Here is a 26,074-nt window from a genome sequence, read left to right as displayed (position 1 = left end):
TACGGTAGGGGCTATAGCCCATGTTCAAAAATGATGAAAAACTAGGTTAATTTTTTTTTTCAAAAATTCAAAAAACGATGGGCTATAACCCATGTTTTTGAATTTTTTTTTTTTTTTTTTAATCCTCAAAAATGATGAAAAACGGCGTGCTATAGTATGCCGTACGGTAGGGGCTATAGCCCATGTTCAAAAATGATGAAAAACGAGGTAATTTTTTTTTCAAAAATTAAAAGAACAATGGGCTATAACCCATGTTTTTTGAAATTTTGATTTTTTTTCAAATCCTCAAAAATGATGAAAAACGGCGTGCTATAGTATGCCGTACGGTAGGGGCTATAGCCCATGTTCAAAAATGATGAAAAACTAGGTTATTTTTTTTTTCAAAAATTCTAAAAACGATGGGCTATAACCCATGTTTTTTGAAATTTTGATTTTTTTTTAAATCCTCAAAAATGATGAAAAATGATGAAAAACGGCGTGCTATAGTATGCCGTACGGTAGGGGCTATAGCCCATGTTCAAAAATGATGAAAAACAAGGTTAATTTTTTTTTTGCAAAAATTCAAAAAACGATGGGCTATAACCCATGTTTTTGAAATTTTGATTTTTTTTCAAATCCTCAAAAATGATGAAAAATGATGAAAAACGACATGCTATAGTATGCCGTACGGTAGGGGCTATAGCCCATGTTCAAAAATGATGAAAAACAAGGTTAATTTTTTTTTTCAAAAATTAAAAAAACGATGGGCTATAACCCATGTTTTTGAAATTTAGATTTTTTTTCAAATCCTCAAAAATGATGAAAAATGATGAAAAACTACGTGCTATAGTATGCCGTACGGTAGGGGCTATAGCCCATGTTCAAAAATGATGAAAAACTAGGTAATTTTTTTTTCAAAAATTAAAAAAACAATGGGCTATAACCCATGTTTTTTGAAATTTTGAATTTTTTTCAAATCCTCAAAAATGATGAAAAACGGCGTGCTATAGTATGCCGTACGGTAGGGGCTATAGCCCATGTTCAAAAATGATGAAAAACTAGGTTAATTTTTTTTTTCAAAAATTCAAAAAACGATGGGCTATAACCCATGTTTTTGAAATTTTGATTTTTTTTAAAAATCCTCAAAAATGATGAAAAATGATGAAAAACGGCGTGCTATAGTATGCCGTACGGTAGGGGCTATAGCCCATGTTCAAAAATGATGAAAAACGAGGTTAATTTTTTTTCAAAAATTAAAAGAACAATGGGCTATAACCCATGTTTTTTGAAATTTTGATTTTTTTTCAAATCCTCAAAAATGATGAAAAACGGCGTGCTATAGTATGCCGTACGGTAGGGGCTATAGCCCATGTTCAAAAATGATGAAAAACGAGGTTAATGTTTTTTTCAAAAAATCAAAAAACAATGGGCTATAACCCATGTTTTTTTTTATTTTGAATTTTTTTCAAATCCTCAAAAATGATGAAAAACGGCGTGCTATAGTATGCCGTAAGGTAGGGGCTATAGCCCATGTTCAAAAATGATGAAAAACGAGGTTAATTTTTTTTTTTTTTAATCAAAAAACAATGGGCTATAACCCATGTTTTTTTTAATTTTTAATTTTTTTCAAATCCTCAAAAATGATGAAAAACGGCGTGCTATAGTATGCCGTAAGGTAGGGGCTATAGCCCATGTTCAAAAATGATGAAAAACTAGGTTAATTTTTTTTTCAAAAATTCTAAAAACGATGGGCTATAACCCATGTTTTTGAAATTTTGATTTTTTTTCAAATCCTCAAAAATGATGAAAAATGATGAAAAACTACGTGCTATAGTATGCCGTACGGTAGGGGCTATAGCCCATGTTCAAAAATGATGAAAAACAAGGTTAATTTTTTTTTCAAAAAATCAAAAAACAATGGGCTATAACCCATGTTTTTTTTTATTTTGATTTTTTTTCAAATCCTCAAAAATGATGAAAAACGGCGTGCTATAGTATGCCGTAAGGTAGGGGCTATAGCCCATGTTCAAAAATGATGAAAAACGAGGTAATTTTTTTTTTTTTAATCAAAAAACAATGGGCTATAACCCATGTTTTTTTAATTTTTAATTTTTTTCAAATCCTCAAAAATGATGAAAAACGGCGTGCTATAGTATGCCGTAAGGTAGGGGCTATAGCCCATGTTCAAAAATGATGAAAAACTAGGTTAATTTTTTTTTCAAAAATTCTAAAAACGATGGGCTATAACCCATGTTTTTGAAATTTTGATTTTTTTTCAAATCCTCAAAAATGATGAAAAATGATGAAAAACTACGTGCTATAGTATGCCGTACGGTAGGGGCTATAGCCCATGTTCAAAAATGATGAAAAACGAGGTTAATTTTCTTTTTTTTAAATCAAAAAACAATGGGCTATAACCCATGTTTTTTTTAATTTTTAATTTTTTTCAAATCCTCAAAAATGATGAAAAACGGCGTGCTATAGTATGCCGTAAGGTAGGGGCTATAGCCCATGTTCAAAAATGATGAAAAACTAGGTTAATTTTTTTTTCAAAAATTCTAAAAACGATGGGCTATAACCCATGTTTTTTGAAATTTTGATTTTTTTTTAAATCCTCAAAAATGATGAAAAATGATGAAAAACGGCGTGCTATAGTATGCCGTACGGTAGGGGCTATAGCCCATGTTCAAAAATGATGAAAAACAAGGTAAATTTTTTTTTCAAAAATTCAAAAAACGATGGGCTATAACCCATGTTTTTGAAATTTTGATTTTTTTTCAAATCCTCAAAAATGATGAAAAATGATGAAAAACGACGTGCTATAGTATGCCGTACGGTAGGGGCTATAGCCCATGTTAAAAAATGATGAAAAACAAGGTTAATTTTTTTTTTCCAAAATTCAAAAAACGATGGGCTATAACCCATGTTTTTGAAATTTTGATTTTTTTTCAAATCCTCAAAAATGATGAAAAATGATGAAAAACTACGTGCTATAGTATGCCGTACAGTAGGGGCTATAGCCCATGTTCAAAAATGATGAAAAACTAGGTTAATTTTTTTTTCAAAAATTAAAAAAACAATGGGCTATAACCCATGTTTTTGAAATTTTGAATTTTTTTTCAAATCCTCAAAAATGATGAAAAACGGCGTGCTATAGTATGCCGTACGGTAGGGGCTATAGCCCATGTTCAAAAATGATGAAAAACTAGGTTAATCTTTTTTTTCAAAAATTCAAAAAACGATGGGCTATAACCCATGTTTTTTGAAATTTTGATTTTTTTTTAAATCCTCAAAAATGATGAAAAATGATGAAAAACGGCGTGCTATAGTATGCCGTACGGTAGGGGCTATAGCCCATGTTCAAAAATGATGAAAAACTAGGTTAATTTTTTTTCAAAAATTAAAAGAACAATGGGCTATAACCCATGTTTTTTGAAATTTTGAATTTTTTTCAAATCCTCAAAAATGATGAAAAACGGCGTGCTATAGTATGCCGTACGGTAGGGGCTATAGCCCATGTTCAAAAATGATGAAAAACGAGGTTATTTTTTTTTTTTAATAAAAAAAACGATGGGCTATAACCCATGTTTTTTGAAATTTAGATTTTTTTAAAAATCCTCAAAAATGATGAAAAATGATGAAAAACGGCGTGCTATAGTATGCCGTACGGTAGGGGCTATAGCCCATGTTCAAAAATGATGAAAAACGAGGTTAATTTTATTTATTTTTTATCAAAAAACAATGGGCTATAACCCATGTTTTTTTTAATTTTTAATTTTTTTCAAATCCTCAAAAATGATGAAAAACGGCGTGCTATAGTATGCCGTAAGGTAGGGGCTATAGCCCATGTTCAAAAATGATGAAAAACTAGGTTAATTGTTTTTTTCAAAAATTCTAAAAACGATGGGCTATAACCCATGTTTTTTGAAATTTTGATTTTTTTTAAAATCCTCAAAAATGATGAAAAATGATGAAAAACGGCGTGCTATAGTATGCTGTACGGTAGGGGCTATAGCCCATGTTCAAAAATGATGAAAAACAAGGTTAATTTTTTTTTTCAAAAATTCAAAAAACGATGGGCTATAACCCATGTTTTTGAAATTTTGATTTTTTTTCAAATCCTCAAAAATGATGAAAAACGACGTGCTATAGTATGCCGTACGGTAGGGGCTATAGCCCATGTTAAAAAATTATGAAAAACTAGGTTAATTTTTTTTCCAAAAATTAAAAAAACAATGGGCTATAACCCATGTTTTTTGAAATTTTGAAATTTTTTCAAATCCTCAAAAATGATGAAAAACGGCGTGCTATAGTATGCCGTACGGTAGGGGCTATAGCCCATGTTCAAAAATGATGAAAAACGAGGTAAATTTTTTTTTTCAAAAATTCAAAAAACGATGGGCTATAACCCATGTTTTTTGAAATTTTGATTTTTTTAAAAAATCCTCAAAAATGATGAAAAATGATGAAAAATGATGAAAAACGGCGTGCTATAGTATGCCGTACGGTAGGGGCTATAGCCCATGTTCAAAAATGATGAAAAACGAGGTTAATTTTTTTTTTCAAAAAATCAAAAAACGATGGGCTATAACCCATGTTTTTGAAATTTTGATTTTTTTTCAAATCCTCAAAAATGATGAAAAACGACGTGCTATAGTATGCCGTACGGTAGGGGCTATAGCCCATGTTAAAAAATGATGAAAAACTAGGTTAATTTTTTTTTCAAAAATTAAAAAAACAATGGGCTATAACCCATGTTTTTTGAAATTTTGAAATTTTTTCAAATCCTCAAAAATGATGAAAAACGGCGTGCTATAGTATGCCGTACGGTAGGGGCTATAGCCCATGTTCAAAAATGATGAAAAACGAGGTTAATTTTTTTTTTCAAAAATTCAAAAAACGATGGGCTATAACCCATGTTTTTTGAAATTTTGATTTTTTTAAAAATCCTCAAAAATGATGAAAAATGATGAAAAATGATGAAAAACGGCGTGCTATAGTATGCCGTACGGTAGGGGCTATAGCCCATGTTCAAAAATGATGAAAAACGAGGTTAATTTTTTTTTTCAAAAAATCAAAAAACGATGGGCTATAACCCATGTTTTTTGAAATTTTGATTTTTTTAAAAATCCTCAAAAATGATGAAAAATGATGAAAAATGATGAAAAACGGCGTGCTATAGTATGCCGTACGGTAGGGGCTATAGCCCATGTTCAAAAATGATGAAAAACGAGGTTAATTTTTTTTTTCAAAAAATCAAAAAACGATGGGCTATAACCCATGTTTTTTTATTTTTAATTTTTTTCAAATCCTCAAAAATGATGAAAAACTGCATGCTATAGTATGCCGTACGGTAGGGGCTATAGCCCATGTTCAAAAATGATGAAAAACGAGGTTAATTTTTTTTTTCAAAAATTCAAAAAACGATGGGCTATAACCCATGTTTTTTGAAATTTTGATTTTTTTAAAAAATCCTCAAAAATGATGAAAAATGATGAAAAACGGCGTGCTATAGTATGCCGTACGGTAGGGGCTATAGCACATGTTCAAAAATGATGAAAAACGAGGTTAATTTTTTTTTCTTCAAAAAATCAAAAAACGATGGGCTATAACCCATGTTTTTTTTAATTTTGAATTTTTTTCAAATCCTCAAAAATGATGAAAAACGGCGTGCTATAGTATGCCGTACGGTAGGGGCTATAGCCCATGTTCAAAAATGATGAAAAACAAGGTTAATTTTTTTTTTTTTAATTCAAAAAACGATGGGCTATAACCCATGTTTTTTGAAATTTAGATTTTTTAAAAAATCCTCAAAAATGATGAAAAATGATGAAAAACGGCGTGCTATATAGTATGCCGTACGGTAGGGGCTATAGCCCATGTTCAAAAATGATGAAAAACGAGGTTAATTTTTTTTTCAAAAAATCAAAAAACTATGGGCTATAACCCATGTTTTTTGAAATTTTGAATTTTTTTCAAATCCTCAAAAATGATGAAAAATGATGAAAAACGGCGTGCTATAGTATGCCGTACGGTAGGGGCTATAGAGCACCGAAGTCTGACGTCACTTTCAGTAGAGGGCGTCAGTCCCCAGGTTCATGTATTTTTTTAGTTGCATTGAAATCGCCATAGGAGGATTTTTAGATCGCTTCATATAAGAACTGTGTTTGAAAAATAAACATGTCATCCCGGCCGCTTCACTCATATGGATATGAAGAATCAACTGACTGAGAGAAAACGCTAATGTTACTGCTACTGAAAGAGTTAGATTTCCGCTAGAAGCAGACTGTATCATATATGAGTGACTGACTGTTGCAAACGATACAGAGACACCTCCCTGACAATAACGCCGAGACAGCTTGTTTATTTTTGGACCACAACGCTTATAGTAGACGATATTAAGATCACCCCATGTTATTCTCCATAGAGAAATCACTTCCGCGAACCAGGGGAATCGAAGGGATGAGCGAGTTACGTCAGGACTTCGGTGCTCTATAGCCCATGTTCAAAAATGATGAAAAACTAGGTTAATTTTTTTTTTTTTAATTCAAAAAACGATGGGCTATAACCCATGTTTTTTGAAATTTTGAATTTTTTTAAATCCTCAAAAATGATGAAAAATGATGAAAAACGGCGTGCTATAGTATGCCGTACGGTAGGGGCTATAGCCCATGTTCAAAAATGATGAAAAACGAGGTTAATTTCTTTTTTCAAAAATTCAAAGAACGATGGGCTATAACCCATGTTTTTTGAAATTTAGAATTTTTTTCAAATCCTCAAAAATGATGAAAAACGGCGTGCTATAGTATGCCGTACGGTAGGGGCTATAGCCCATGTTCAAAAATGATGAAAAACTAGGTTATTTTTTTTTTTTCAAAAATTCAAAAAACGATGGGCTATAACCCATGTTTTTTGAAATTTTGATTTTTTTTCAAATCCTCAAAAATGATGAAAAATGATGAAAAACTACGTGCTATAGTATGCCGTACGGTAGGGGCTATAGCCCATGTTCAAAAATGATGAAAAACGAGTTTTTTTTTTTTTTTAATTCAAAAAACGATGGGCTATAACCCATGTTTTTTGAAATTTAGATTTTTAAAAAAATCCTCAAAAATGATGAAAAATGATGAAAAACGGCGTGCTATAGTATGCTGTACGGTAGGGGCTATAGCCCATGTTCAAAAATGATGAAAAACGAGGTTAATTTTTTTTTTTTTTAAATCTAAAAACAATGGGCTATAACCCATGTTTTTTTAATTTTGAATTTTTTTCAAATCCTCAAAAATCATGAAAAACGGCGTGCTATAGTATGCCGTAAGGTAGGGGCTATAGCCCATGTTCAAAAATGATGAAAAACGAGGTTAATTCTTTTTTCAAAAAATCAAAAAACAATGGGCTATAACCCATGTTTTTTTTAATTTTGAATTTTTTTCAAATCCTCAAAAATGATGAAAAACGGCGTGCTATAGTATGCCGTAAGGTAGGGGCTATAGCCCATGTTCAAAAATGATGAAAAACTAGGTTATTTTTTTTTTCAAAAATTCAAAAAACGATGGGCTATAACCCATGTTTTTGAAATTTTGATTTTTTTTCAAATCCTCAAAAATGATGAAAAATGATGAAAAACGACGTGCTATAGTATGCCGTACGGTAGGGGCTATAGCCCATGTTAAAAAATGATGAAAAACTAGGTTAATTTTTTTTTCAAAAATAAAAAAAACAATGGGCTATAACCCATGTTTTTTGAATTTTTTTAATTTTTTCAAATCCTCAAACATGATGAAAAACGGCGTGCTATAGTATGCCGTACGGTAGGGGCTATAGCCCATGTTCAAAAATGATGAAAAACGAGGTTAATTTTTTTTTCAAAAAATCTAAAAACAATGGGCTATAACCCATGTTTTTTTTATTTTGAATTTTTTTCAAATCCTCAAAAATGATGAAAAACGGCGTGCTATAGTATGCCGTAAGGTAGGGGCTATAGCCCATGTTCAAAAATGATGAAAAACGAGGTTAATTTTTTTTTCAAAAAATCTAAAAACAATGGGCTATAACCCATGTTTTTTTTTATTTTGAATTTTTTTCAAATCCTCAAAAATGATGAAAAACGGCGTGCTATAGTATGCCGTAAGGTAGGGGCTATAGCCCATGTTCAAAAATGATGAAAAACTAGGTTAATTTTTTTTTTCAAAAATTCAAAAAACGATGGGCTATAACCCATGTTTTTGAAATTTTGATTTTTTTTCAAATCCTCAAAAATGATGAAAAATGATGAAAAACGACGTGCTATAGTATGCCGTACGGTAGGGGCTATAGCCCATGTTCAAAAATGATGAAAAACTAGCTTAATTTTTTTTTCAAAAATAAAAAAACAATGGGCTATAACCCATGTTTTTTGAAATTTTGAATTTTTTTTCAAATCCTCAAAAATGATGAAAAACGGCGTGCTATAGTATGCCGTACGGTAGGGGCTATAGCCCATGTTCAAAAATGATGAAAAACTAGGTTAATTTTTTTTTCAAAAATTCAAAAAACGATGGGCTATAACCCATGTTTTTTGAAATTTTGATTTTTTTTAAAAATCCTCAAAAATGATGAAAAATGATGAAAAACGGCGTGCTATAGTATGCCGTACGGTAGGGGCTATAGCCCATGTTCAAAAATGATGAAAAAAGAGGTTAATTTTTTTTTTCAAAAATTCAAAAAACGATGGGCTATAACCCATGTTTTTGAAATTTTGATTTTTTTTTCAAATCCTCAAAAATGATGAAAAACGACGTGCTATAGTATGCCGTACGGTAGGGGCTATAGCCCATGTTCAAAAATGATGAAAAACTAGGTTAATTTTTTTTTCAAAAATAAAAAAAACAATGGGCTATAACCCATGTTTTTTGAATTTTTGAAATTTTTTCAAATCCTCAAAAATGATGAAAAACGGTGTGCTATAGTATGCCGTACGGTAGGGGCTATAGCCCATGTTCAAAAATGATGAAAAACTAGGTTAATTTTTTTTTCAAAAAATCTAAAAACAATGGGCTATAACTCATGTTTTTTTTATTTTGAATTTTTTTCAAATCCTCAAAAATGATGAAAAACGGCGTGCTATAGTATGCCGTAAGGTAGGGGCTATAGCCCATGTTCAAAAATGATGAAAAACGAGGTTAATTTTTTTTTCAAAAATTCAAAAAACGATGGGCTATAACCCATGTTTTTGAAAAAATTTTCAAATCCTCAAAAATGATGAAAAATGATGAAAAACGACGTGCTATAGTATGCCGTACGGTAGGGGCTATAGCCCATGTTCAAAAATGATGAAAAACTAGGTTAATTTTTTTTTCAAAAATAAAAAAACAATGGGCTATATCCCATGTTTTTTGAAATTTTGAAATTTTTTCAAATCCTCAAAAATGATGAAAAACGGCGTGCTATAGTATGCCGTACGGTAGGGGCTATAGCCCATGTTCAAAAATGATGAAAAACTAGGTTAATTTTTTTTTTTCAAAAATTAAAAAAACGATGGGCTATAACCCATGTTTTTTGAAATTTTGATTTTTTAAAAAATCCTCAAAAATGATGAAAAATGATGAAAAACGGCGTGCTATAGTATGCCGTACGGTAGGGGCTATAGCCCATGTTCAAAAATGATGAAAAAAGAGGTTAATTTTTTTTTTCAAAAATTCAAAAAACGATGGGCTATAACCCATGTTTTTTGAAATTTTGATTTTTTAAAAAATCCTCAAAAATGATGAAAAACGGCGTGCTATAGTATGCCGTACGGTAGGGGCTATAGCCCATGTTCAAAAATGATGAAAAACGAGGTTAATTTATTTTTTCAAAAATTCAAAGAACGATGGGCTATAACCCATGTTTTTGAAATTTAGATTTTTTTTCAAATCCTCAAAAATGATGAAAAACGGCGTGCTATAGTATGCCGTACGGTAGGGGCTATAGCCCATGTTCAAAAATGATGAAAAACTAGGTTAATTTTTTTTTCAAAAATAAAAAAACAATGGGCTATAACCCATGTTTTTTGAAATTTTGAATTTTTTTCAAATCCTCAAAAATGATGAAAAACGGCGTGCTATAGTATGCCGTACGGTAGGGGCTATAGCCCATGTTCAAAAATGATGAAAAACTAGGTTAATTTTTTTTTAAAAAATTCAAAAAACGATGGGCTATAACCCATGTTTTTTGAAATTTTGATTTTTTTTAAAAATCCTCAAAAATGATGAAAAACGGCGTGCTATAGTATGCCGTACGGTAGGGGCTATAGCCCATGTTCAAAAATGATGAAAAAAGAGGTTAATTTTTTTTTTCAAAAATTCAAAAAACGATGGGCTATAACCCATGTTTTTGAAATTTTGATTTTTTTTTCAAATCCTCAAAAATGATGAAAAACGACGTGCTATAGTATGCCGTACGGTAGGGGCTATAGCCCATGTTCAAAAATGATGAAAAACTAGGTTAATTTTTTTTTCAAAAATAAAAAAAACAATGGGCTATAACCCATGTTTTTTGAATTTTTGAAATTTTTTCAAATCCTCAAAAATGATGAAAAACGGTGTGCTATAGTATGCCGTACGGTAGGGGCTATAGCCCATGTTCAAAAATGATGAAAAACGAGGTTAATTTTTTTTTCAAAAAATCTAAAAACAATGGGCTATAACTCATGTTTTTTTTATTTTGAATTTTTTTCAAATCCTCAAAAATGATGAAAAACGGCGTGCTATAGTATGCCGTAAGGTAGGGGCTATAGCCCATGTTCAAAAATGATGAAAAACGAGGTTAATTTTTTTTTCAAAAATTCAAAAAACGATGGGCTATAACCCATGTTTTTGAAAAAAATTTCAAATCCTCAAAAATGATGAAAAATGATGAAAAACGACGTGCTATAGTATGCCGTACGGTAGGGGCTATAGCCCATGTTCAAAAATGATGAAAAACTAGGTTAATTTTTTTTTCAAAAATAAAAAAACAATGGGCTATATCCCATGTTTTTTGAAATTTTGAATTTTTTTCAAATCCTCAAAAATGATGAAAAACGGCGTGCTATAGTATGCCGTACGGTAGGGGCTATAGCCCATGTTCAAAAATGATGAAAAACTAGGTTAATTTTTTTTTTTCAAAAATTAAAAAAACGATGGGCTATAACCCATGTTTTTTGAAATTTTGATTTTTTAAAAAATCCTCAAAAATGATGAAAAATGATGAAAAACGGCGTGCTATAGTATGCCGTACGGTAGGGGCTATAGCCCATGTTCAAAAATGATGAAAAAAGAGGTTAATTTTTTTTTTCAAAAATTCAAAAAACGATGGGCTATAACCCACGTTTTTTGAAATTTTGATTTTTTAAAAAATCCTCAAAAATGATGAAAAACGGCGTGCTATAGTATGCCGTACGGTAGGGGCTATAGCCCATGTTCAAAAATGATGAAAAACGAGGTTAATTTATTTTTTCAAAAATTCAAAGAACGATGGGCTATAACCCATGTTTTTGAAATTTAGATTTTTTTTCAAATCCTCAAAAATGATGAAAAACGGCGTGCTATAGTATGCCGTACGGTAGGGGCTATAGCCCATGTTCAAAAATGATGAAAAACTAGGTTAATTTTTTTTTCAAAAATAAAAAAAACAATGGGCTATAACCTAAAACATGAACCTTGGTTGAAAAAAACAAAAGTTGTCCTTTAAGGTGCTTCCATTCCATCTCAGATCTTCAATCTCATAGCAAGGCACCGCAAGTGCCACACTACGAGCTTGTAGATCTGCTATTTTTGGAAAATCGTGAAAATAATCGTCCTCAGGTCTGAATGGGTTAAACAACTCTTGAAAATACTAAATAAAGAATTAAAAAATGACAGCCATCCGCTTGCAACAAGCTATACACCTTGAAAAGTACAGTCATGACTCTTACTAAACACCAAAAGGAAGTGTACACTTAAACTGTATATGTTGGCTTGTTTACTGTTGAGTGAGGGCCCAGTTTGGAAAACACTGCATTAGATCAAAGTGTCTCCCAAATAGAAGGTAGTGAAACAGATTGTTTTAAATGCTGGCTATTCCAAAAGTAGAAAACAGGAGGGGGTTAGACAAAAAAGAAAGGGATGAGCAATTGCTACTCTTTTTTGTGTGTGTAAGGGGTGTCATTACAGAGCTGTCTGGGTGTTATAAATATTGATATGACAATTAAAATTGCTTTGCTATATCACACAAAGTATGTGGTTGTATTACTGTTGTATGGTAGACAATATATTAAGTGGGCTTCAAGTGTGATAATCTGAACACAGCGTCTTTACACTCTAGTGAAATAGTGAATTTCATATCTAATGTAAACATACAACAGGACAGAGGTGAGGCAGTCAGCAGGTTACAGCTCTGTAGGGCTTCGAACCCTAGATCCAGCAGAAGCTTGGATAGTACTTATTACTACCAGTGCTTTTTTTGCTCTGCAACACCATGCCTTTACTTGCATGTGAATTATTTAGTTTGGACTGTACTTGTGCTGTTCATTTTTGTCTAATAAAATATTAATTTAATCAACCAACCAAGCCCATTAATTGTAACACAGAGATGTTATTAACTAAGCTATCCATGTCAACATGCTCTATAGGAGTATCAATAACAGTTATCAGAACACAGTTTTGTATGTATTGAGTGCTATCCTTACTTTCATGAAAGTACCAACTTCAGTGTTTACTGACTGACCTATAATAACAATAATAGCCTACGGTGAGTCTCAGACTGGGATCCGGGGACCCCCTTAGATAGCATTTCTGTTGGCTTAGATAGCATTTGACACAGACTTATAGCATGTTATGTAGACAGCACTATAATTGTATTGTATATAGTCATAGCACGCCCCATAGTACATATGTATAGCATAGTAGTGAATATGTATAGTTTATTATGTATAGTGTATGTATAGTTTCATCATATAGATATTCCACTGTTACCTTCTTAGCTTACGCATGTCTCATGATAAATGCTTTTATGTGATGTATTCCCATGCTTTTGTTCTTGCTTAAATGTAAGTCGCTCTGGATTAAGAGTGTCTGCTAAATGCCTAAATTGTAAATTGTAATTGTAAATTGTGTTTTGTTTTTTAATATAGCATCAACATCAGCTAAAGCCACTATAAAGCCTATAGGGGAGAACGGGGTAAGATGAGACAGCGGGTAAGTTGAACCACCCACTTTAGCTAGAAAACTAGAAAACTGTGTTGCCATGTGACCTTAAATCTAGTAGGCATCCATCATTTACACCTGGCTGTGAAGTTGGGAAAGTAGAAAACATCATGTAAAATGACTGTTATACAAAGCAAAATGTACCTAGGTCTAAAATGTAATATCATACACGTTGATGATTTGCCAATGGATAGAACCTTGCGAATCATTTAGCAAATAAATTGTTTGAAGTAGCTTATTCTAGTAATTTTTTTCTAAAATGGTGGCTATGGGTAAAATGAACCAGGGGTAAATTGAGTCAATGGGAATCACTATTCATATTTTTGTTATTAAGTCTTTGCTACTGAAATTATACTAAATGACCTTTACTTTGCATGTACATACTCATTAAAGAGAAGATTTCAATATTGTATTAACAATATTGCAAATATAAGGTTCTGAATAACAAACTTAATTTAATTGTCTTTATATTGTTTAAATAATAAATAAACAAATAAATAATATATTTGCAAAAGGGAAAACTGTTAATGCTTTGGCCATGTCTCTGGGGACCCCGGAAATGCTTTGGCCATGTCTCTGGGGACCCCTGGAAATGCTTTGGCCATGTCTCTGGGGACCCCGGAAATGCTTTGGCCATGTCTCTAGGGACCCCCGGAAATGCTTTGGCCATGTCTCTAGGGACCCCCGGAAATGCTTTGGCCATTTCTCACGACCCCCGCCCTGCCCCGCTCCCCCTCCTCACGCCCAATACAAAATGACCAAAAAATAGAGTTAAAGTTTATGCATGTACTATGTCTATGAAAATTGAAAAATTGGGGACCCCCCCCCCCCTCCCGAAAATGTGGCGACCCCCCCACGTGTTGAGAACCCCTGAAGTGAATGGTAATGAGAGTGAACATTGTTATTCTTTCAACTATCTGTATATTATCCAGAATGAATATATCTTTTCATATCAGCAGAAAAAGTTGTCCTTCTATTCCTGCATAAAAAGACTGTATAACACCTCCTCTGTACCACCAGTAGAGGGCGGTGCTGTGCCACACAGCCACAACATTTCTACAAAATGTCTTCTAAATCAGTGACTGTACTGAGACTGTACTTTTAAAACAGTTTTCTGAAAAACCCTGTTTCTATGTCAGTGGTGCTTTTTTATGTCAAGGACCCCCAGAAAAATCTGTAGTTGGCCACAGACGGTAGACCCCCGTTCTGAAAATATGTAGTTCTAGGGGACCCACCCAGAAGAAAAGATTTGAGTTAAAAAATGTTCGCTGTGAACGAATATAGGCTATATTCAAAGATTTGTGCAACATTTTCACGATAAAAATAAATAGCAGATCTACAAGCACCAACTGCTAGTTTTCAATAGCTAAAGTATAACATAATGGCTTGCTTAAATTGGACATAAAAAACACAATAACATTTTAATACTACTCATTTAGACTGAAGTTAATTAAAGAGGGTCATGTTTGGAATTGTAACCTGAGGTAACATGAAGGCCACATTAAGTGAAGTGGGGGCCGCATATGGTACAGCTGGTGAGTTTGACGTTGTTTAACAAAATCAGATGTTTATGTTTGGATGAATGGGTTGTCAATGGGAAGTTGAACCTAGTTAGCACCTTGCTGGCAAAATGGCCACCGTGTGAATAAACATGGTAACTGTCATTTCTCAACTGTTTTGGACGGGGGTTGGTTCGTTGGAATCGTGTTGCCTCTCTCGGGTTTTGGAGGTTCGGGGACCCCCAGGGTCAGCAGGTGGGCTGTTGACCTATGGTGCAAACCAAAATTAAGAACATACTGTCTTATTAAAAACAATTATGGCCCTGAACCTTACGTCACACGAAATGTATCCAAAAATCAAAGACCTTTTTGTGCACAGTTGCATTCAGGGACCTTATCATTAGAAACTTTCATTGGTACTCCCGAGGAGGATTTTGTTCATTTGTTCAGCCCCGCAGGGGCGAGGCTTCCCGGGGTTTTTCCTTATCTTTTACATGACTTGGGCGTGTTATATTGAAGTAGACTCTAGAAAAGCATTCCGGCAGCCAGCTTGTAGCATGCCTCGTTAGGCAATAGACTTTCAATCCATACCTCCTGTGTTGAGTGGGTTTGAATTCTGCTCATATAATTTTTGTGCTTGCGGTTATGTTTAGGTTTGGGGTTTGGGGTAGGCTTAGTAATTGTGGGAAAACGACCTGATAAGGTTGGTGAGGGGTCCGTTAAAACGACCGGATTAAGGTTGGTGAGGGGTCCTTTAAAACGACCGGATTAAGGTTGGTGAGGGGTCCGTTAAAACGACCAGATTAAGGTTGGTGAGGGTTCCGTTAAAACGACTGGATTAAGGTTGGTGAGGGGTCCGTTTGTGGCTTTGTGTGGTGCCACTCAAAGTGACTATTGGGTTGGTCTTGCTGGATGCATGTTCCAACCCCTAGTATGTCTGTCAGAAGCCACTGAGGGGTGATTTCACCCACATGTGTCTTAATGGCACGCCTGCGTTGCTGCAGGAACTGTTGTGCCACACACTCCTCACGTTCCTATAGTCTCTCCCCTGTGCCATTAAGACAAGTATATACGTCCTAGGGATAAAATGTGTTAATGACAGTAAAGCATACCCTCTCTTGAAATATTGCTTATTTAGGTAAAAGTGCAAAAGATTTCTTGACTGATATTCTTCCCTGTGTCTTCCCTTAAGTACCTGTCTATTGAGTGTTTTTTAGGTCTTGTATCATGTTTTATGATCATGTTTTATTCGTATTGGAGCTTCCGAGAGCTTCTGGAATCTAGGAAACTCCATACATGGAGATACTGACATGACTCTCACATGTTGGCTTCCCTCCTGGAAGACAGTCCTTATATGGATCTAACCGAACTGAACATGATAGACTATATTTGGGCCTGATCGACAGTGGCATGACATCACCCAACACTATAAAAGTTAATTCAAAATAAAAACGTCTTTCTTTGTCGTCTCTGCCAGTGTGAGTTCGCAAGACTAAATAGACTTTGAAGACTTGCCTTCTACTTGCCTTCTCTTCACACAACCGCGGGACTCAAACCGGTTTGACAGGCAAGTGTTTTAAATCGTAATAACGGCCAGGCGACACGAGAATTGGCTCCACTCGATTTGCGGTTTCGGAAAAGGTTTCGTCCAAGATGTCGGCTCATCTGCAGTGGATGGTGATCAGGAACTGCTCCAGCTACCTGCTCAAGAGGAACGGACAGACCTACAGCACTGAGGCCAACAACTTGAAGTCCAAGAACTCCTTCCGCTTCAATGGACTGGTGCGCGAGCAGACCGTTGGCGTGCAGCCTGCAGCCGATGGCGAGGGCATCGTCGTCGTGTTGAAGAAACGTGCAGGTCTGCGCAAACCGGGAAAGCAATATGAGAAGATCGCGATCGACAAGAACCCCCGCGCCGCCCTGTGCAGCGTCAGGCACGTCGTCAGCAACAACAAGTACAGGGAGGACCTGCGCATGGCTGCTCTGCGTCGGGCCAGTGCCATCCTGAAGAGCCAGAAGCCCGTTGTGGGGAAGAAGAAGAAGAAGCGCACCAGGGCTACAACGAGCTAGGGCATTCACTTATAGTCATTTTTACTAGTTGACTAGTCGACTAGTTGTTTAACTACCTATTATGTAAAAATAATATTTATTTGTTGAAATAAATATTTGTACATTTAAACACTGTGTACATTGGTGACTATAACTATAATCTACCTGATCTTGAGGCCTACAAAATCGAAGAAAAAAGAAAAAGAAAAAAAGAAATATATAGTCAACTAGTGCCAACAAGGTCAACTAGTGGATTTTACCAGTTGACTAGTTGAATAGTCGACTAGTTGCTTAATGCCCTACAAAGAGTGCATAATGGGCAATTTGATTTGAGTTAAACTGAATAAAAGCTTTTCGTTTGGAAAATACCCCCCAAAAAAAAGAAGACAAAAGACACCTGTGTGGATTTTTACCATGTGTGTTGAGCGCAAATAAGTAGGCCTAGTGACTGCTAAGCCCTCAGCTTCAGTTGTGCACACGAAAGTAGCCAGACCAGACATGCTTGATTCCTTCAAGACTTGCACCAGGATTAAAGTCATCAAGGTTACATGACTTGAGTTGATTATAACAAGACATTATTTTATGGACATCTAAACAGACTTGGACTGTAAGATCCTTCTCAATAAATGTAAAGCAGGCCCACGCCGTAGCGTAACGGTCTGGGCACCGGACTGGTGATCCAGTCGCGGTGTGCCGCGGGTTCGACTCCCGGACTCGACACGGCCTTTACCGCATGTCATCCCCCCATCTCTCTCCCGTTTCCCGTCAGCCTACTTTCTATCCCTTAAAAAATCAATAAAGGCGTAAGCCGCAAAAAAAAAAAAAAAAAAAAAAGTAAAGCAAAACATATAACAGCTATTTATGAGTTTCAACCTAATTATTTCATAATTTATGCAAATGTGCCTACATGTGAAACATGCAGAAATGTCCTTATTTTGACCTCAGTTCTTTCACGACTTATGCAAATTATGCATGATTGCATCATGGTAACAGATTAATTTGTAGCAGAGATTGAGAGAGAGAGAGAGAGAGAGAGAGTGAATGTGAGTGAGCGATGCCGTTATAAACTTTATGCGAAAATGCGGGGATTGTGAAACGAAAGGTGTCCAATTTTAATGTAGCGGATTAAAAGTAAGATTTTTTACTTGTACATGTAACGAAGTAAAAGTACAGAAAAAGAGAAATACTCAATAAAAGAACAAATTCTCAAAACTTGCACTTAAGTACAGTAGCGAAGTAATTGTACTATGTTCCTTTACACCACTGCTCTCTCTCTCTCTCTCTCTCTCTCTCTCTCGCTTCCACTTTAGTCTCTATCTCGACAAAATGGACTACTTTAATGTACAGTACTCTTGATTATGTTTGTTACGACTGGGGTCGTATTCTTATACTTATTCTTATACTGTGATGTGGTCCTATATGCTGTGACATGTCTTTCTGCCCTGGTGTGGAGTGGTGCGCGCGCCCCGTGCATCGCCCAGATGAAGATGGCATAGTGGGCCTGGGCGTGATTGAGGATGCAGAGCGCGGTGGACAGCCGTGATTGGCGGAGGAGGCCTGAGTCCCACAAGACACCTCAGTCAGTGGCTAACGAGGGTGGCCTTTTCCCTACATAAGAGAGGAGCAGAGGAGAGTGCGGCACGCAGGGGACAGACCTGTCTTCCTCGGCTCCCAACCGGCCACCGCCCTTCCTTATGTTGTCATGTTTTGGTTACTCTGAGTTTTGTTGCGTTATGTCCAAACCTTTATCGGAGATTTTGAGTTAAAGTCCTGTTTTTCGTTAAGGAGGTAAGCCCCATGTGTTTTGTTTTGTTAGGGAAGATTATTTTGTTTATAGTTATTTTCTTATTTAATATATCCGTTGCCTTAAACCCCTTTACCTCTGTTGTAAATATCATTTCCGTTAATAAACCTTTATTTGCTTTTCAACCTTTGTTCGAGTGGCTGCTTGGGAGTTGGGGAAGGCGGGAGCGTCATATTTCGTGTTGGGTACCAGATCCCCTAGACTGGTGCATAACATGAATTGGGGGCTCGCCAAACCATTTTTTTCCGCGTGATGTTTGGTAAGGTAATTATTTTTTGTCTCTGGTTGGCAGTTTTGACAGTTGTAAGTATGGAATTTAAAATTGATGATTTCGTGGCAAACCCTTCTTGGAGTAAAATTGAGAAATGTAAAAAATCAGAGCTGTTAGTGGTGGCAACTAGCTATGATTTAAGCGTGTCTCTCTATGCCCCAAAGGCTGAGCTCCGACATGAGGTGTGTGCAAAACTGACGGAGATGGGCGTTCTACCTGCGGCTGGACACAGTGAGAAGGGAGAGGAGGCTCCGCCAGGAGAGGTTGCTGGGGCGGAGGCTACAGAAACGCCCTCCACTAGTGCGGGCTCTTTCTCCCAATCACTACAGGCAGGTGAGATGAGTAAAACAAGTGATCTCCGGTTGACACTCCAAATAAAGGAGTTGGAGGTAAAAGCCCTGGAATTACGGCTGAGAACCGTGACACTTGAGAACGAGAGAGCACAAAGGTCTGGTACCTATAACACTGTTGGTGGCAGCAATACGGCAGGGTTGGACATTGGTAGAAATATAGCATTGGTGCCACCCTTTCGAGAGTCTGAAGTTGATTCATATTTTGGTGCGTTTGAGCGTATTGCCATGGCGTTGAAATGGCCGAAGGAGTCATGGGCAATATTGGTACAGTGCAAATTAAGTGGAAAAGCCCAAGAAGTGTGCGCTACGTTATCGATTGATCAGAGTCTCGATTATGAGACGCTTAAACAGAGTGTTTTGCGAGTTTACGAGCTCGTCCCCGAAGCATATCGACAACGGTTTCGAAGTAAAGAGAAAACTGCCAGCCAGAGTTATGTGGAGTTCGCACGGGAGAAGAGCACCTTGTTTGACAAGTGGTGTCAGTCTTCAGGCATATGTACCGTGGCTGAGATGCGAGAGTTAATTTTGTTGGAAGACTTTAAAAGGGGCCTACATGAAAGAATTGTGACATATCTTAATGAGCAAAAGGTGTTATCAGTAACCAAAGCTGCGATCCTGGCTGATGAGTTTATTTTAACTCACAAATCGGTATTCTCTGCCCCAACATATCATGGTTATGCGGCAACATCAGAAAGAAGGTCCCCTAAATTCAACCGTAGAACCATGACACCAGCAATGGGCGAGAATCGCGAGTGTTATTATTGCCGTGAGCCAGGCCATTTGATTGCGCAGTGTCCTCAGTGTCCAAGTAAAAGAGGACAAGTTAATAACACCCCAGCAGGCATTGGCCTGATTAAAACTGTCAGTTCGCCTGATAACCAGCCCGAGCGGGCAGAGACGGAGGTTGATGCTACTTTTAATCCGTTTGTATTTGATGGTTTTGTTTCGGTGACCGGCGAGGAAAAAGACAAAGTGCAAGTAAAAATCTTACGGGATACAGGGGCTTATCATTCATTTATGTTGGATTCGGTTCTGCCACTTTCGAATGACACTTCGTGTAACGCTGATTTGCTTGTGTGGGGCATCAAAATGAGCGTGGTTAAAGCCCCTTTACATTTCGTACATTTCGGTTCACCCCTGGTGGCAGGGCGATTTAAAGTAGCTGTGCGGCCTCAGTTGCCGATCGCTGGTATTGATTTTATTCTCGGTAATGACATAGCGGGAGGACAAGTTTTCCCTACGCCCGAAGTTGTCGAAATTCCTAATTTGGATTGCGAGTCCCCTGTGTCCACAATGCCAAATGTGTTTCCTGTGTGCGCGGTTACACGCGCACAGGCCCGTAAAATGGGTAATGTGGTTGATTTGTCTGAATCATTTCTGGCTGACGAAAATGAACTCACTCAGTCACTTGCTCTCCCTGAGAAAAATGATGAAATTGTAAATGTGTCTGATGCATCTATGGTTGAACCTGAATTGAGTCTAAATGTGACAAAGGAAATGTTAATAACCGCTCAGAAAGAGGACCCGTCATTGACTGTGTGTTTGTCCTCTGCCATAGCCAGTGAGGGAGGCCAAAATCCCGTTTCTTTTTTTTTGGAGGGTGGAGTGTTGATGAGGAGCTGGAGCCCTGATGACAGCGAGGTGGTCACTGTTCATCAGGTAGTAGTGCCAACTGAATATAGACCACAGGTACTTAGCATTGCCCATGATTCCAGCTTAGCTGGACATCTGGGAATAAAAAAAACATATTATCGAGTGTTGCGTAATTTCTATTGGCCGGGGCTGAAAGCCGACGTAGCCAAATACTGCCGGTCTTGTCACACTTGTCAAATTGTAGGGAAACCCAACCAGCCTGTCCCACCCGCCCCTCTACATCCAATTCCTGTGATTGGGGAGCCGTTTGAGGAGGTGATTATAGATTGTGTGGGTCCACTACTAAAAACCAAGTCTGGAAACCAATATTTGTTAACGGTGATGTGCGCTGCTACCCGATACCCGGAGGCCATCCTGTTGAAAAATATAAAAACCAAATCTGTATTGAAGGCCCTTATCAAATTTTTTTCCACTTTCGGGCTACCGATTTCGGCCCAAACAGACCGAGGAACGAATTTTATGTCTAAAGTGTTCGCACAGGTTATGGGAGAACTGAAAATTAAACATAAAACGTCAAGTGCTTACCATCCAGAGTCTCAAGGTGCGCTGGAGAGGTTTCACCAGACACTAAAGTCCATGTTACGAAAATATTGCCTGGAATCCGATAAAGACTGGGATGAGGGCGTCCCTCTTTTATTATTTGCTGTGAGAGAAACCATTCAGGAGTCGTTAGGGTTTAGTCCCTGTGATCTGGTGTTTGGACACACTGTGCGCGGCCCGTTACAACTGCTTAAAGAGAAGTGGTTGTCGGAGTCACCAAAAATTGAACATAAGGTGCTTGACTATGTGAATGCTTTCCGTCAGCGCCTCCATCATGTGTGTGAGTTGGCTCGTGAAAACTTGAGCAAGGCTCAGTCTAAAATGAAGCGGCGCTATGACAAAAAGTCAGTGCTCAGAACGTTCCAATCCGGAGATAAAGTGCTATTACTGCTCCCCTTTGCCGGTTCAAGTCTTCACCCACGATTTTCAGGCCCGTATGTGGTGGAACGAAAAATGAGTGATACTAATTACGTGGTAAAAACGCCAGATAGAAAACAAAAGGCTCGGGTATGTCATATTAATATGATGAAGAAGTATGTTGGTAGAGATTGTGAAGTACAACCACCTCCCGCAGCATCAGTGGTCCCAATGTGTGTTGCTGCTCCCCCGAAGTATAATTTGGCTGAGGATGGATTAATTGAAAAGAGTGGATCGATGCCCGTGGCTCGTTTGGGCAACTCTGATGTACTGCGTAATTTACAGTCCTTTTTGGCTCATTTGTCTGGGTCTGCTCGGGCAGATATCATTCGGTTAATCGAAAATAATTTATTACTTTTTTCCGACCATCCTCGCCAGACTTCCGTTTTGTGCCACGACATCGATATAGAAGGGCATAACCCCATTAAGCAGCACGCATATCGTGTTAACCCCACAAAGAGAGCACTGATGCAGCAGGAGGTACAATACTTGGTGGAAAATAAATTGGCTGTTCCTAGTAACAGCGCATGGAGCAGTCCGTGCCTGTTGATTCCTAAATCTGACAACACAAAACGTTTTTGTACAGATTACCGAAAGGTTAATTCAGTTACCAAGCCGGACTCTTTTCCGCTCCCGTTGATGATGGATTGTATTGACAGAGTCGGTTCTGCGAAATTTGTAACAAAGTTGGACTTGTTAAAAGGTTTCTGGCAAATCCCCTTAACCCCGCGAGCGTCGGAAATATCCGCATTTGTGACACCCGATGATTTTCTCCAATATACTGTTATGCCGTTTGGGTTGCGTAATGCGCCCGCCACGTTCCAGCGCCTGATGCGTAATGTCCTGGCTGGAGTGGAGTGTTGCGAGGCCTACATGGATGATGTGGTGGCGTACTCTGATACATGGTCTGATCATATGAAAACGGTTGCTCTTATTTTCAGCCGCCTCCGGGACGCAAACCTAACTCTAAACCTCGCTAAGTGTGAATTTGGTAAAGGCACGGTAACATATTTGGGTAAACATGTGGGCCAGGGGCAGGTTCGTCCGGTGGAAGAGAAAGTGAGAGCTGTCGTTGAGTTTGCTGTACCAAAGACAAAGAAATGTTTGCGCCGTTTTATCGGTATGTGTGGCTATTATCGGGGTTTTTGCAGGAACTTTTCTGTGGTCGTGGCTCCTCTCACAGCAATGGTTAGCCCTGTAAAACCGTTTGTGTGGTCACCAGCTTGTCAGGCGGCATTTGAAGCTGCTAAAGCATTGCTGTGCAGCACACCCGTCCTTGCGGCACCTGTTTTCAGTAAACCTTTTAAATTAGAGGTTGATGCGAGTGGATATGGGGCAGGGGCTGTTCTTCTGCAGGAGGATGAGCAGAATGTGGATCATCCCGTGTGCTACTTTTCTAAGAAATTTAACAAACACCAGTTGAATTATAGCACAGTGGAAAAGGAGGCTCTGGCCATGTTGTTAGCCCTGCAGTATTTTGAAGTGTATATTGGGTCTACCCCCGAAACTGTTAAAGTTTTTACAGACCATAACCCTTTAGTATTTATAGCCAGGATGCAAAACTCTAATCAGAGGTTAATGCGTTGGTCTATTGCATTGCAGGAATTCAATCTGGAGATTTGCCACAAAAAAGGTACCGATAATATAATTGCAGATGCCCTATCAAGAGGATTTTAGGTGGGGGCAACCTCGGAAAGGATTGGGCACTCTAGGGGAGTGCTAAATTCTTGAGGAGGGGGGTGTTACGACTGGGGTCGTATTCTTATACTTATTCTTATACTGTGATGTGGTCCTATATGCTGTGACATGTCTTTCTGCCCTGGTGTGGAGTGGTGCGCGCGCCCCGTGCATCGCCCAGATGAAGATGGCATAGTGGGCCTGGGCGTGATTGAGGATGCAGAGCGCGGTGGACAGCCGTGATTGGCGGAGGAGGCCTGAGTCCCACAAGACACCTCAGTCAGTGGCTAACGAGGGTGGCCTTTTCCCTACATAAGAGAGGAGCAGAGGAGAGTGCGGCACGCAGGGGACAGACCTGTCTTCCTCGGCTCCCAACCGGCCACCGCCCTTCCTTATGTTGTCATGTTTTGGTTACTCTGAGTTTTGTTGCGTTATGTCCAAACCTTTATCGGAGATTTTGAGTTAAAGTCCTGTTTTTCGTTAAGGAGGTAAGCCCCATGTGTTTTGTTTTGTTAGGGAAGATTATTTTGTTTATAGTTATTTTCTTATTTAATATATCCGTTGCCTTAAACCCCTTTACCTCTGTTGTAAATATCATTTCCGTTAATAAACCTTTATTTGCTTTTCAACCTTTGTTCGAGTGGCTGCTTGGGAGTTGGGGAAGGCGGGAGCGTCATATTTCGTGTTGGGTACCAGATCCCCTAGACTGGTGCATAACATATATATATACATTAATAACCTACAATACAATAAACCTTTATTTGCTTTTCAACCTTTGTTCGAGTGGCTGCTTGGGAGTTGGGGAAGGCGGGAGCGTCATATTTCGTGTTGGGTACCAGATCCCCTAGACTGGTGCATAACATATATATATACATTGTATGATATTTACTTTTGTTTATTATTTTGGTGTCAGGAAATATATTGTACTGTAAATTGTGCCTGAATAATCCCATAAGGGATGGGCTGCAAAAGGCAGTCAGACACGTAAATAATTCATTCATTGTAGAGTACATCACAAACATAGACTTAGGGCCGATTCATACACCTATTTTATCGCTGTTTCGGCACTGTAGTGCCGAAATGATTTTGGCTTGTCAGAAATTTTCAGTACCACCAAAGAGCCGACTTTAGGACTACTAAAATATCTAAAAACACATATTACCCACATAAAAACCCCAGGAAAGTGTTTCTTGTCTCCCAAACATCTTTAAAATCTGGTTGCAAAAGGGGTGAAGTGGCCCTTTAACAGAAATGCAATCCAGGAAATGGAAATAAGTTCTCATAGTGTGCGCGTGCGTGTGTGTAGACCTTCCGTTTTTTTCTGGTGCCACGGTAGACAGCGTGACGTCAGCGTGACGTCAGCGTGACGTCAGGGTGCACACATCCGCCTTGTTGACTGCAGACTGCTGGGCGAGTGCTGGCGCTTCGGCATGGGGGGGGGTCAGATCAACATGGAATGAATTCTGTACTGGCCATATAAGGAGCATGTCTTGAGTGTATAAGGGTTTGATGAGGTCAGATCAACATATGGAATGTCAGAACAGGTCAGCTCCATATATACGTAGATCTGGCTGACGGGCACACTAATAACTTTGGAGCAGGCCCGTCTAGAGTTTGAATGGACAGGTATCAGTCAAAAGGGAGACATCGAATATAGGAAGGATGGATGGGGCAGGATCAACATATGGAATGTTAGAACAGGTTCTGACATACATTATATCCATATATGGATGGAGATCTAAGGGTTTGAGATCAGATGTGGAGTTGCTGGCCAATATTGATGACATCAGGGATCTCCATATATGGGCTTAATTGCGACAGCAGATTTACAATTTACTATGACATCAGATGTCATATATACAAATATAGGAGAATCTGGATTTCACCTTCCGTTCTCCTGACCACCAAAACCATGGAGGGATCCGACAAATTCACGACGTATCGCTCCCCGCTGGTGTCCAGATACGCCAGTAAGGAAATGGCCTACAACTTCAGCGACGAGAAGAAATTCACAGCCTGGAATGCTGTGGATCTATCTGGCCAATCGAGAGACGCATCCGCCAGGAGCTGCCCTTCATGGCCACGGAGAACATCATCGTGGCCATGGTGAAGGCCGGTGGGAACCGACAGGAGTGTCACGAGAAGGTCCGGGCGCTGTCTCAGCTGGTGGGAGCGCTGGTTAAACGGGAAGGAGGGGATAACGACCTCCTGGCCAGGGTCCAAGCGGACCCCTACTTCAGCCCCATCCTGGGACAGCTGGATGCCGTCCTGGACCCCAAAACCTTCATGGGCCACGCCCCCCAGCAGCTGTCCGAGGAAGTGTGTCCTCTGCTGGAACCTTACAGGGCTACGATGGATGTCAAGGTTGAGCTGGAGCTCTGAAACACACACACGCGCAGACACACACACGCACGCACGCACGCACACACACACACACACACGCGCACACACACGCACACACACACAGCTGTAACAATGAAGGTGTGTGTGTGTGTGTGTGTGTGCGTGCGTGCGTGCGTGCGTGCGTGCGTGCGTGCGTGCGTGCGTGCGTGCGTGCGTGCGTGCGTGCGTGCGTGCGTGCGTGCGTGCGTGCGTGCGTGCGTGCGTGCGTGCGTGCGTGCAGTAAACCGACATCAGCAGCAGTAGCT

The 26,074-nt window shown here is 38.3% G+C and overlaps 2 protein-coding genes across 2 annotated transcripts in view; both read left to right on the top strand.

Moving 5' to 3' along the window:
- Window positions 1-25,808, top strand: part of adsl (adenylosuccinate lyase) — a gene marked incomplete at both ends in the record, with an annotated part of 382,286 nt that extends 356,478 nt beyond the window's left edge. The window contains one exon of the mRNA XM_083771131.1: window positions 25,476-25,808. Coding sequence (XP_083627257.1) covers window positions 25,476-25,808 — 333 coding nt within the window. The remainder of the gene's footprint in view (window positions 1-25,475) is intronic.
- Window positions 16,306-16,732, top strand: LOC310863713 (large ribosomal subunit protein eL28-like; the record flags this gene model as incomplete). Its single annotated transcript, XM_083772209.1, has 1 exon — window positions 16,306-16,732. Exon 1 carries the CDS (start codon window positions 16,316-16,318, stop codon window positions 16,730-16,732), a length of 417 nt encoding a protein of 138 aa, XP_083628335.1. The 5' UTR covers window positions 16,306-16,315.
- Window positions 25,809-26,074: the final 266 nt, after the last annotated feature.

This window comes from Protomyctophum parallelum, assembly GCF_964188405.1.
Source record: "Protomyctophum parallelum genome assembly, chromosome: 8".
NCBI lineage: Eukaryota > Metazoa > Chordata > Actinopteri > Myctophiformes > Myctophidae > Protomyctophum > Protomyctophum parallelum.
The sequence above is the reverse complement of the archived record's forward strand: the minus strand, read 5'-3'. Positions and strand labels throughout refer to the sequence as shown.